Source organism: Lepeophtheirus salmonis, chromosome 1, assembly GCF_016086655.4.
Source record: "Lepeophtheirus salmonis chromosome 1, UVic_Lsal_1.4, whole genome shotgun sequence".
Lineage (NCBI taxonomy): Eukaryota > Metazoa > Arthropoda > Copepoda > Siphonostomatoida > Caligidae > Lepeophtheirus > Lepeophtheirus salmonis.
The window spans coordinates 10,055,173-10,069,529 of NC_052131.2; the positions used below are offsets into that span (position 1 = coordinate 10,055,173).

The window sequence follows — 14,357 nt, forward strand, 5'->3', positions numbered from 1 at the left end:
GGGTTTTAAAATACTTTAAACTGTCTCGATTTTTAGTTTAATTTTTATCCCTGCATAAAGCCTTTTTCTGCTGAAGACAATAAAAAACTAACTTATGCAAAGTTTGAAGACTCTAAGAACATTTAAATTTGAAAAAAAGAAAGAATTTTTCGGTCAAAATGTCACATTTTTAGGCTTATGGAATAGTACCAAATATGATAATGTTAAGGATCAAAATTTGTAATTTAACTAATCATTATTTTTCTTAGATAATTATTTTAATTTTACAGTCCTTTTTTCGATTTGATATTTGTTTCCTCATGCACTAAGTATTTATTTCTAAGGTCCATAAAAATAACTTGTTTTCCTAAAGTTTGAGACCTTTCAAGCCATTTTCCACTTTTTAAAAGTGATTAAAATAAGAATAATATGATTTTTTAAAGAAATTACATATTTTTAAGGCCTTTATATTGTCAAAAATATTTAATTATGTGTTAAAAACTGTACTTCTTATACATGACTTAGTATTTGGTTAATCAGTAAAAAATATAGATTTCTTTATGTTTAATATTTTGAAGAGTTAAAATGTACAGTTTCCTTGTTGTATTGGTCATAACAGGGGCAATATTTGAACCTAGAGATAGTTGTTGAACAAAAAGAAGGAACGTTTTCTTTGATAAAACAGGAAAACCACACATCATTTTTGTGCACATTTTAGACTCAGCTTTTTTAATGTCATTTTCTTATTTTTGTCTTTTTTGTTTTGTTTGACAGGAAAATGTAATTAGATATTTATATAATGTGTAAGTAGTATCAGGACCAAGATTCTTATTGTATTATACAAATCTTATAAAACAACGACAACTACTACTACGGATTAGTTGTCACCCATACGCCCCAAGATAAGGAGATACAAATCCAATTTAACAACAAAAACTCTACCAACAACGCAATTAACGTATTTGTTTTCTACGAATATATAATGTATATGTAAATTACTTAAGGCAATGCCTCTCAAACTTTGTGACTCTAAATGTTTTGGAATCCCCCTTAAAATATCATTTGAAAATCTGCGGTTTTTATTTTAACAAATAAGCTTTCTAATAAGATAGTTATTTTTACAGCTTCAAACTCCTTTGATGGCTTTGTTTTCAGGGGTAATTTTAAGCCAAACTATATAATAGACTGTCAAAAATAAAGTAGTAACTCTAATTACGTCACTCAGGCATAATGAGGGAATAAAATTTTATTTTTTATTATTATTATGATAAAAATTTGTTTAAATATATCAATATCCCTTGAACTTATTTTTTATGTAATAAATTACTTATCAGCATGATATCATTAAAAATTTGTTTCCATCTTCATATACCAGTCATTATAATTTCAGTCTTCTTTTCCACTGTCTAGATCTCATTATATAGACCTTTTTTGAAAAGACTTTCTACTGAAAAGGTGTTTTTGTATAATGAAAGAGGGGGGAGGGAGACATGATTAGGCATTCAAATCTTCCTTGTAAAACCCAAGTCCATATAATTAAATCTACTAGTAGAAAAGGAAGACTGTAAATTAAAAAATTTACCCCTTAAAATGTAAATAGGTAAACAAAAATTAAATGGAATCTTTTCGAGTTCTTTTGGGTTTTATATAGAACCACATGTCTGAATTTACCCTACATAGAGTTTGAGAAGCCTGCCTTAGTCCTTTAGTTAAATATATCTTACCCGAAGTCGGAGACACAGTTATTCCATTCAGAGTAGCTGTTGGGGCGGCTATTTGGGCGGCAGCGGCTGCCGCGGCGGCAGCCGCAGCTGTTGGTAGACCCGTCATTGGCGATATATATGTTCCAATCTGATGTTGTCCCATGAATTGGGAATTTAAAGGCGAATACTGAAATCAGTGCAAAAAGATGAACAATATTAGCAAGGATTGACATAGGATGTTGAATAAATGAAGAACATACTTGTGTTGTGTAGGTTCCATAGGCAGAGCCTGCAAATTGGTTGAACACAAATGGATTAAGTAGCCCCATGTTACCAGCCATTTGTTGCATTCTACGAAGTTGTCTGTCTTTTTCTGTATCTGCAAACTTTACCATGAGACTTGAAGAGGCTCCCTTTTGGTTGAAACATACAAAAAGAGAAGACAAATATACATTTATAAGAGAAATGAAAATATAGGAAGTGGGAACAACAACTTTTAGTAGGTGTTTCCAAAAAAAAAAGATAATATTATGTCTCTTTTTTCCAGTAGTGTGTATAATTTTTTTTTCCATTTTCGTCTGTAAATGATGTAAAATAATCATAAAAGAGAGAAAGAAAGATAAAACAAATAAACTCTCAAGCATCCATTTCCTTAATAGACAGTCTATATCCATTTTACCCTCTTAGCAAATACATTTATCATATATAAAATTAGGGGATATATAGTTATATATATCCCCTAATTTAAAATATTATTCAATATTATATATTTTTACTTTTCCTTCTAAAAATATTCTCCCTTATTTCTTTATTTTTCAAAAATAAAGAATAATATTTTTTCCTTTGTTTATGACCCTTAGAATTTGAAATCCGATAAATATTTATAGCTCACTCTATATCAAAAAGACAAAAAAAACAAAAAAACTACTTTCGTTAATGACTAAGAAAAACCTATTTTTGTAACTAAAAAAAATTCAATCTCATTCCAACATTTTTTGATTAAAAAGGAACACAAAATTAGTTATAAGTAGATCAAAATCGTTTTTAGAATTGCAAAAAATTGAAATTTGAATAACTGTACAAATCTGACGTGAGATAAGATTGCATTAAATCTCACAATTTTGAGAGGCAATATATCAGTTAATAATGATCTCTATAAATTAGAGTTGTAGAATATTTTAGAGGCTGTATACTAAAAAAATAGAAACTTTACTAAATTAGCTGACTTGAATGACGCCTGGGAAGATCTCAATTTTACTCTGAGCTTGTCAATGGCAATGATTACTTTAAATATGGAGATTCTCTTTTCAAAAATGAAAAAATATGATAACAGCTTTGGAAAATTGAAAGAAAACATTGCTCAAATATTCTTCGAGAAAAAAATTGCAAATGTATTCTAGGTCATATTTTGTACAAATTTATATATGCTATTAAACTAGTAACTTATTTGTACAACAAAAGCTATACAGACGTAATTATTGACTCAAACCCCTTCCATGAGATGCTAATAAATTAATGTAGATAAAGTTATCTTTGAAAGCAACGGATTTTAATTCTGTGTAATAGAGTTTACTAATGTAAAAGTCTAATGGCTTTTACAGGGTTATTATTTTTACACCTACCTACTTTAATATATTTTATTTTTTAAATCTCTAATTTAAAAAAAAAAAAAAAATATCTATCCATTTCAATCATTTTTTTCTTTAAAATGTATTTTTTTTTCATTTTTCTCAAAGAAAAAGAGAATGAAAGAAAATAAAAAAATCGGGAATGTACAAAAAAGGGGAGAAAAATCTTATTTAAGAATGAGATTAGTTTAACTCTCCAGAATATGTTTTAATAACAAATGACAAGTATATCATTGCTGTTATTAAAAACGGATCTCCGGAAAGGACTTAAAATGTTTCCGTCCCTTTTATTTTCATGTTATTATCGTCATTTTTTTGTCTCTTCTCCTTCAGGCTCTCTTGTATGTATATTTGTATCATATTAAATTCCGGTAAACAACTCCTCAAAAATAAAAAAAATGAAAATACCCCTTAGAGTGAAGTTATTTAAGATGTTGTTCCTTGTGATAAAACGTACTTAACATTAATAAAAAAAAGTTTCTACCGACTTGTTTTTGTGTATTGTCAAAAACTTTCCTAGACAGGGTTATTTTTAATTGAAAATCTACGTACAAAGGGACATATATTTTTTGGTCTTTCAACTTCTTTCAAATGTACATTCATAGTGTTGGAGTTAAATATCAGTGAAAATAAAAAAAAAATCGACTTAACTAATGTGGGGTTTAAATTTTGTTGTCATATGTTCGGTGGTATATTTTTTATTTTGTCAAATGCCAGGGCTTTAATCACCAGGAAGTCTGGTCCCATGTCCAAAAGTAGTAATAGTACTGAGAAACAGTAACTATCGGTCAGTAAATGGTGAGTCCTCCTTAGTCACTCCAGTCAGGCTCCCAAACAACAAAACTGACTTAATTGTTGAACTTAGAATTGATCCATTTAATGTAAAAATATTTTTCTTTGCTTTATAACTTTACTCGAACTCGACTTGGCTCAATGCTTAAAAGCTCGAACTCTATTCAACTGAATAACAAACAACTTTAATTTCCCGAATATTAATTTTAATCACTTGAACTCAACAATTTTTATTTGTTTCGTCCGTTGATTTTATTGGATGACTTGAAATGACAGTAAGGATCAAATGAATCTAAAATTTGTAAGTATATTTCATATTATGTGTTCCAATAAACGAAACTAAAAAAGAAGTACTCTTTTTTAAAAAAATTTAATTTACGGAATTATCACACTTTAAAGTAGTCAAGAATAAAATTTCAAGGGGTCAGCTTTCTTGAATATCAAAATATAACAGAAACAGTTTCGTCCAGAAATAAAATATTAAAGCGACGCTAAAATTTTTGGTCCAACAAGTTAATAGTATATATAACTAATGAGCTACTAAGAATAATCTGCTGAAATTTTTCAGACTTGATCTACTCTTGCATTTGAGCTTGTGTGTCAAAAATAAGGCCTGGATTCCATTGTTTTGGTTATTTGATATGGAATAACTCGTGTAATAAATTGAAATTGACACCGGGTTGGAGGTATATTTATACAGAATAATAATTATTTGAATAGTTAATAAAGAAAATGTAGAAATTTTTGAAAAAGTTTTAAAGAATATTTAATATAGTGGTTTTTAAAGGAAAAAAACAAACATAGCTAGACTTCTTGCAATTAGAGCAAACGTGTATAATAGTATATTGTTTAATATAAAAGAAGTTTACCCGTTCTAGGTAAAACCGACCATGCCCATATATAAAAAAAGGTTCTCATCTAAATTTTGAAAGACTACTGGGGTACTTATTGTTCATTATATAGTATCGTTTTTTTTTCATAGAAATACCTGAGCTTTGAAGTTTTTAAGCGATATTAAATTAGATGGATATTGGAATCAATACCATGTGGTACATTGAAATCTGAATACTCATTAATTCGAAAATATAATGAAGGTTGAGTAATTGAAATTAATTCATATTTTGATACATTAAACTGCAAGCAATTAATTACAAAACAAAACGAACCAGAGCTCTCTAGTTTACGAACAAATAGTAACACTGAAAATTTGTTATAAATGTATGCCCTTGTTAGTTATGGAGTATACATAATTGAGGATTGCTATCGTTGTAATTCTTGTCTACATCCTTGCTAGATACGTAGTGAAATTTGTGTTTATTTGCTACGTGTTTTTAGCTGCATGCAAATAATATAATAAATAACCTTGAGAATAATCGAATTTCCTTCGAAACATTATTCAACTGTCTGGATTACCATTTTGACTTTAGTTCTGTTATAGCATACTGGCAGGTCATATTTTCTGTAATTCTAGTTATATACCTATGTAATCATTTCACCATTCATTTTACATACATCATTCTTAGAGGATTTTTGCTTCCTACCCCTCCCCCCTGTTCCCTTCTACTTATTCTTCTATTCTTCTTCCACTTCAACAGGTTCTTCTTCTTTCTTCTTCCCCTTCTTCTATTTATTTTTCCTTATAGTTTTTGTTGTTGTCGTCGTTGTTGGAAAGTAATATTAAAAATGTTCTCTTTTTCTTCTCCATCCTATTATTTATAGTAGGTAGATGGTGGTGGTCGTGGTGGAAGTAGTAAAAGTAGTCAACCACCCTAAGCTGGTCCTATGTTGTATGAACATATTACAGAATATTATTTCTACTTTCATTTCTTCTTTAGTTGCGTATCATTATTCGCTTCTTCTTCTCTTTTTTTTCCTTCCATAAAATTATGATCCTTATAATAACTATATGTATTATACTACTAGCTATGATATTGTATACCTTCAACCTCTTGACGAGGTATGGTAGGATAAAAAAAATAACAACAGAACAAGAACAACAACAACAACAAAATGACGATAAGAATTTCCCATTTTCTTATTTTATTATTATCATTCTACGAGACTACTTTGTACAACCGTGTCTCTTATCATCTACTACCTCATACACAACAACTTGTTATTCTCAGAGCATTTCTATAAAATTAAGTTGTTATTCCTTATTGTTATTATATACTACAAACACCCCTCTTGGAGTAGGAACTACTACATGTACATACATATATATGAACTTCAACCACTTGATGGTTTGATGCGCATTAAATATAGAAATCTAGGTGGTGTATTGTTTAGAGGTATATCCAAATTGTAATACATTGACATTCCATTGCATTATTCAGTTGGTATATTGAATTTTCAAGTGTATAGTTCCTATTTGCCCTAGAAAAGTTGCTGCAGCTTTGTCTACTTGCCAATCAGAGCAGGACTTTTCATTTTCCATAGCTGTTATCATTATTGAAGACGAAACACCTGAGTCAAAAGTAATAACTAGTGTGCGGAGTGGGGAGTTATAAGTGTAAGTCCTTGTAGAATTGATTATTGACATCCGAGTGATTACAGCCTATATACGGTGTGGGATTTGTGTTTTGTTTCTTTCCTCTCACGACTGCTTTCAGCTGACCTATCATGACAGTTAAGATGCTACCTTCCAAAACCTTATATAACTTATCAGAAGTACGATGCCCATTTTAGGTTTATTTTATTTTTTCATACCGGTGGGACATATTTTATGCATTACTGGTCATGAACATTTTTTGTTATTGTTTGAAACATCAATATATTGCCATAAAATGATACATTTACATAATTAATCAGCTGTTGTCATAGGCAAAACAATAACCAAAAGGAGAAATCATACAATTTGTAAAAATTTGATTGTGTCCTATATTTAGATCTAACTATGAACATCGTTTAAAAACGTAGAAACAAAAAATTATAATTGAAAAAATGAATTATCGTGTTGATACATGATTTCAAAAAGTTACTCCATAAAGATATGTAGTTATTAAAAAACTGTATATTTTTTTTATTCATCAAATGAAAAAAGGCAATAAATCTGGGCTTTTGGTCTCTATATCATGGTAGATTTATGATATTAAGAAACATATGTACGAACTATCAATTACATGATGGTTTGATGCGTATCAGACAATCCATACAATGTCTCCACTTCAGTGAGGCATGTCTTTAGAACAAAAAATCTATCAAGAACCATAGTGTTGGACACTCTGGAGTCTACCCTTCTTTTTCGTGAAGAGAAAGAAGCAGATCAATGAAGATACTAACATTGAACTATTGGATAATAAAATACTACCTTGGGTCAGATAAAAGCTCGGGGAGAACTTTGTTTTCACTTAAAATGGAGCTCCGTGTCATCTAGCTGCTAATACCCAGGGCTTCCTGGAAGACAACTTTCCGGACTTTTTGGGCCTCAACATATTGACATCCTCATCTCCAGATGCAAAATCACTGGACTACTCTATCCAAGCATGGGCGTAAGAGTGTTCAGTCTCTAGAGGCTTCAATCAAGAAGAAGTTGACTATGCTCGAGGTTTACTACATAGTCCAGGTCTTCAAGGGATTTAGGCCTCGTATTGAGGCAATCATTAGAGCTGAGGGCTCATTTGTGAATAAGAGTTGTGCCAAATACTATTTTCAGATGATTTTATTAAATAAATCTCCTCACTAAGCCTCTCGTTCAAACTTTACTCTTGAAAAATTGAAAAAAAAAAAAAAAAATGTATCATAAGAAAAGATCAACGCTGTATACCTATATATATTTAACGGAGTGATCAGCAGCCTTCTCAATAATAATCCAACTTAGTGCATCATATGGGGGGGGGGGGGGGGGGGATATCAATGCATTACCCCGGCATATTTGTGTCAAAGATTTGCTTTGAAGCATTATGTTTTGTTAGAAAATACATTTATTGGGAATTTTTGATGACGATACTGATTAGAATATGGATTTTTGAAGCTCTTTTATTTTATAGAATACATTTTTCTTTACCTTGATAACCTCATGGAATCTTGGTTGAAAATCACTGGTCTAGTATCACACGCTGTTACCTTTATTTTATCTTGCAAACTTTCCTTCTCCAAAAAAGATATTAAGGTAAAATGCCAAAAATCAGCTCTGGACAATACATTTTCACAAGTATGGGGTTACTACTGAATAGTATTTTATAGTTGTTGTTCATAGCTATTGAACCAGATATATTTGTAATTTATACAGTTAACGTTCAAAACACTGATAAGGGGGAAGGAACAGTAAAATTTACGGTTGATAGCAAAACTCAGTGTAAAACTTTATGTAAATGAAGTAACGTCTTGGTGCAGTTTTTATTTAACTTTTTTTGTCATAGATTAACTTCCAACTTTTTAATGAGGAGGCAATGTTTAACTTCCTAGAGCATGTAGGTTTTACTATTAAAAAATTGGTTAATCTCATTCAATAGTGTAAAGGAAATAATATTCAAATTTTATGTGATTAATTATTTTTATGGAACGACGTTGCTCAATGGACAACACCTTCCTTTAATTTATTGAACATAGTGTGCATAGGTGTGTGTCTCGGTTGTTTATAAAAAAAGGAAATATAATTATTGTATATGACAACTCGGACTAATTGTATGTTTACTTATACATAATCAGTGCAACTCTAAGTGACGAATTAGAAATGACTTCTTTTACTGATTGACCAAATTATGTACATTATCCATTTTAAACAGTACAACGAATAGGTACCTCATAACCTGTATACCTGTAAATAAGTACAATTTGCCACCACAATGTGATTACACATACATACATTAAGTAGTACGAGTAGGTAATAATAAAAATGAAAAAATGTCAAACTTTTTACTTTTTACAACAACTAAAAAGTTTTTTGCTTCAAATAACTTTTCAATTGACAAAATTTATTATTGATTGAATTTTCATAGCAGAACGTCGATGATAAATAATAATAACACTAAAATAACATTTTCTAAAAAGCACAAAAACATATATTAAATAAAAAACTTTGTGAAAGGTGTTTTAGTGCTTGTTTATTTGAAAAGTCTTTTGATGTGAAGTAATAAACAGTTTATAATTTTTTTATATTATTTTTGAAGAAAAATAAAAATGTTTATATGTCTTTGCCCTATGATTATTAATATTTTTTTTTAATAAAAAGATTAATTAATATTTTTTCAAAAAAAAAAAAAAATATTAATTAATTCTTTTAGAGGAGGGGTAAGTAGTAAGGAAAGGCTGTTTATATATTGTAGTTTAGAAGAAAGTTGTAACTAACTACTTTTAGTAACAAAAAAATACACCCGAAAAAACTATAAAAATATTATTATGAATATTTTCAAATGTAATTCTCCATTCTCACGTTTATGGCCGTCTTGGGACCCCTTGAATTCACACATACATAGTTGGGCTATAGATATATATGTACATACATATATAGAATTGTAACGTGTAAAACACATTTTTTGCCCATTAATTTTGATGTTTATCGACTTTCTAGTTCGCAAAAAAAAGTGTTTGTATGAACATTGTTGGTAAAACAACATATTATTACATTATAGCTCCAATCTTAATTATCCTATAAATCATTCCAGAAGTTTGTTTACTGTATAAACACACGATGTATTAGAGTGAGAAAGGAAGAGAGAGAAAGGTATGATGAGAGGAGAAAATAAAATATCATTACCCTCAAGGTTTAAACCTTTTATATACCGGCTCTAAATTCAACCCAGACACACTCTAGATGAGAGCTCGGGTAACTTTTTTTTAGCGTAAATACAAAAGAACTTGCAGTAAATTTTTTTTACCCCAAACTTCTGAAAGGGCGTCCACAAAATTATATATTTATAAATATTTTTTTTTTTAAGGAGGGGGCTTGTTTGAAAAAAAGTTCAAGAAATCAACTTTTTGGCAAAAAATTTAAAAATTCGACTAGCTGTTAACAAAAAACTAATTTTTTGGACAAAAACTTCAAATATTAAGTTTCTAATATTTAATAATTTTTGATTTTTGCTCTAGAGTAATGAAATATTTTTGTACTATTATCTTATACATTTATTACAGGCCATTTTTATATTTTGACATATTCAGCAAAGTGCAAAAAACTCTTATTTTATAAACTATGATACTTTGAACTGACGAGCATACTTTAATGATAAAGTATTGTCCATTCCTCCGTAATTCATTTTGTGAGGACACTCTGTGTTGCTGTAGTCAAGGGGATTGTGTTCAGGCAAATAAAAAGGGGTTTCATCAGTATCATGGGTATATTTTTTGAATTTTCGGTTCCCAAGAATTTTTTCCACATAATACGTTATTTTATTTGAAGTACAATACATACGGTTAGTGTTGTGTCTATCCTTATTTAGGACAGACAATTGCAGTCACATGCAATTCTGTATATCAGTCCTAAAATTGATAAAGTTCCGTCTTAGATGACGTCACTCTACCTTATTTATTATTTTTAACCAACTTTAGTACGGACAGTAGGAAGCGGGCTTTTTTTAGTTTGTCCATTCCTAGAATCCTCTCATACCATTTGGTTTGATGTAAAACTGACTAGAATACGTTTAACTCTTTATAAATTTTGCACATTTTAGCATGACATCTGATTTTTGTTTTGTTTTGATATCTGATAAATGTGTTTTTTTTCTCTCTGTAAATGCCGAACAATAACATTTAAATAACGGTAAATGTAGTTATTTAACTCCTCTTGCATATTCAAATTGTAAATTTCTAATTATCTCTTAATAAATGTATCAAGTTTTTGAGTAAACAACAACGTCAAAATAATGAGACTTTCTAAATTCAATAAAAAAGACAAATTAAAAATGTGAAAGAGTTGATAAGAAAAAGAGATTAGCTTATTTATCTATGCAAATCATTATGTTTTGTTTCATTTGACATACAAAAATTATATATACAAAAAAAAACTTAAAAAAAAAACTTGTGTTAAAACAAATAAATTTTGCAATTAAAAACTATTTGATTCAAATAAATAAATATGTATAACAAACTCAAATGAAAGTTCAAATAAACATATGTACACAAATTTTCAAAAAAGAGGTTTTTTTTTTCATTTCTTATTTCTTCATTTTATATACAACAAATATATTTTTGTATTATTTTAATACATTTCAATACATCAAAAAAAAAAAAAAAAAAATCAACACTTTTGATCTTTTTTTTTTTTCATGAAAATTAATTTAATGCACGTAATAACTTTATTATATATATTGTAAAAATGATGTATGTTTGTACATATATTAAGTTCAAGAACACACCTTCACATTATTCTGGAATTCCGTGATAAATAATTGATTATATGTATGTGCAAAGAGGGTAAAGAAAAATAAAGGCTATAAAAACCGATGAGGCATAAACGAAAATATGACTTTTTCTTTCCTTGTGATTTTTTTTTGTTCAAAAGTCAAAGACAAACTACTTACCAAAATGAATTGAGGTCATACATACACCATACATAGGTATTTATATCTTGGAATGAGCTCCAGTTTGTAACTACTGCATTTGATACAAAATGAGACACTTCTTTATACTGTAGTTAAATAATAATCAAGGGTATCAATCAGATTTATTACATAAGCTTGGAGGATTTAGTTAGGAAACAAATCTGCACTATGGAATATGTTTCATTCTAAATTAAAATTTGTATATTAAGCTGATAGTATTTCAAATATATATTTTTTTTGTTAAAACTGTTATCTGAGAAACTGCTTTCCAAATATGCTATTAAATCATTAAGGCTGTAAATTATACGTACTATATGTACTGAAATTCAGTTAGCGAAGAAAATTACATTATTGAAAAGCTTTTTATTAAGATTTGTGTTTTAGTCTGAGAGTTTTTCTAATGATGTATTTTTTTCTGTCACAACTTATTCTGATGCAATACGAGATACTAATTTCTAACTAGGTTGTAAAATAATAAATATTAAGGTTGTCAAACACATTGACTGTATCTATGTCGATGCATTTAGGAAGAAAATCTGCATTATTGGAAAGTGAAGGATTCTAAATTAACATATGTTAACCAGAAAAAGATTTTATATATATTTTTTTTTTGATTGGCACGATTATCCAATTTTTAGTCGTTATTTTATAAAACTGTAAGGTTTCTAGTACTTAAATTAAAGTTTTAATTATTTTTTTTATTGAAAAAAAGAGAATAATAAAGTTTTTAATGAAAAAAAACATGAATTTATCAAAAAAAATATTTTCAGTTTTCAGTATATTTTGAAACTAGTGATATGCATAGTTATTTAAAATAAGTGACAACCTTCCACCTAAAAAATTTGAAGTATAGTTTATTTAATGTCATTAAAACAAATAAACTGTTCAGTATATGGAAACAATGAATCAAAAAAAAAAAATTACTGTAAAAAAATAGACGGTTTCCAAAGTGATAAAGTCATGAAAAAACGCCATATGATGACAAAAACAAAATTCATCAGTTTTGAATACAATAATTCATTTATTTAACTTTGTAATGTTCAATATTACGCAACTCAAAACCCATGACATTTTGTCTTTTAACTATTATAAAGAATTGTTCTCCAATCTACTTAGTGTAATATATAAAAAATAAGAAGAATCTCAACTTTTTTTTTCGAAATTATTAAATGATTTGGAAAATTTCATCCCATTTTTGAAGTTTTCCTGAATTAACAAAAAAAAAAAAAAAAAACTATGAAATCTCAAAATCTATAACAATTATAATTTTATCACAAATCCATTTTATTTGAAAGGAAAAAAAAAAAAAATACTAATATGGATGCCTATTTATATTTAGAAAATACACATGTAGATTTAAAAACTTAATTTAGCCCATCAAAAGTTCCCTAAAACATTGGACAATGAAATAAAGTTTTATATTGTATCTTCCTTAATCATATATAATATTATATATACTTGAATATATGAGTAAAAATGTTCTTTGACTAGTTTTCATATAAAATAGATATTTTTTTTTGTATATGTGGTCTGTGAAAACAAAAAAAAATATTAAGAAAGTGTCTATTATTTTTGTATTATTTGACAAATTGTTGTCCATTTCGATCAAAAGTTATTCTTATTAACCATTGGGAAGTTCTGCAAATTGACTTTGAAGTAGCCAAAATTTATGATCATAAACTATAAACTGATAGGCTTTATTTGAAAGGCAATACGAGACCAATATATGTGTATCAAATCAAATAAAAATTCAAAATTATATTTATAATTATTCTGAGGAATCTTAACTAATCCCACAAATTAGAATAAAAAGCCCATAATTGAATAAAACATTTCTATGAAATAATGGACTGTCTATATATGAAGTAAAAAAAATGAATTGGGCTTTTGTCCTTTTCTTGATTTTTGTTCAAGATTATTTTGTGTTGACGCACCACATATGTGTATTTCATTTTTCACGTTTTCTTACATCAAATTAGATGTATTATTATATGTGTTTGAGGTTATTTTAGAGGGTAAATACAAAATAGTTTGTGTGTTATTTTTATTTTCAAAATGTGACTCAAGGGAGAATTGAAAATAAGGATTATTTTTCCCCCTGTTCTTCTTCTATTTATATATAGTTCCTAATATTATTCTTTTTTCTTAAAGAAAGTCAAGATAGACGAGAATGAACGGGAAAAACTTCTCCTCTGTAGCCCTGTGTATATAGAATAGGATAAAGCAAATCCTTTTAATTAAGATTTTTTTGGGGCCCTTCCTCTTAAATCCATTGCAATTAATTACATAACTCTAAATAACGATTAATTAAACAACATTTTAAAAATATATATGACTTAAGTACATAAAATAAAACACCCATCTGTAGCGTAAGAAAATAAAAAATTATAGACCCTAAATCTCTTTTGTGTCCAAAAGATAATCAATTGATCTCCATAAATCCATTTTATCCATATTATATAAAAATTGGAGACACATGTTCTATTAGAAAGGTATTATTATAATCGTTCTTGCTTTTTAAGCGATTGTCAATTGAGTTGTTGTTTTTTATTGTGTGACCAAGTGGCAACCATGATGGATTATATATTATATGTAGGGTGTTGTTCATACATCTCCTTAAAACGTTAAAACCTTCCAGAAAAAAAAAATAACTTCGTAAATAAAAAACACTATAATTTCAGAAGCAATTAACATTGAATTACAAACTTATTCATAATGTTCTTTATCTTCTTTTACAACCACTTCTACATGAAGGGTGAAAGATTTTCAACCTG

General features: G+C 28.2%; 1 protein-coding gene across 5 annotated transcripts in view; it reads right to left on the minus strand.

Annotated features, from left to right (window-relative positions):
* bru3 (bruno 3) overlaps window positions 1-14,357 on the minus strand; it is a 350,850-nt gene that overhangs the window by 14,830 nt on the left and 321,663 nt on the right. For all 5 annotated transcript variants that reach the window (XM_071887825.1, XM_071887818.1, XM_071887819.1 and 2 more), the window contains 2 exons: window positions 1,943-2,095; window positions 1,704-1,869 (listed from right to left, as the gene is read on the minus strand). In XM_071887825.1, coding sequence (XP_071743926.1) covers window positions 1,704-1,869; window positions 1,943-2,095 — 319 coding nt within the window. The remainder of the gene's footprint in view (window positions 1-1,703; window positions 1,870-1,942; window positions 2,096-14,357) is intronic.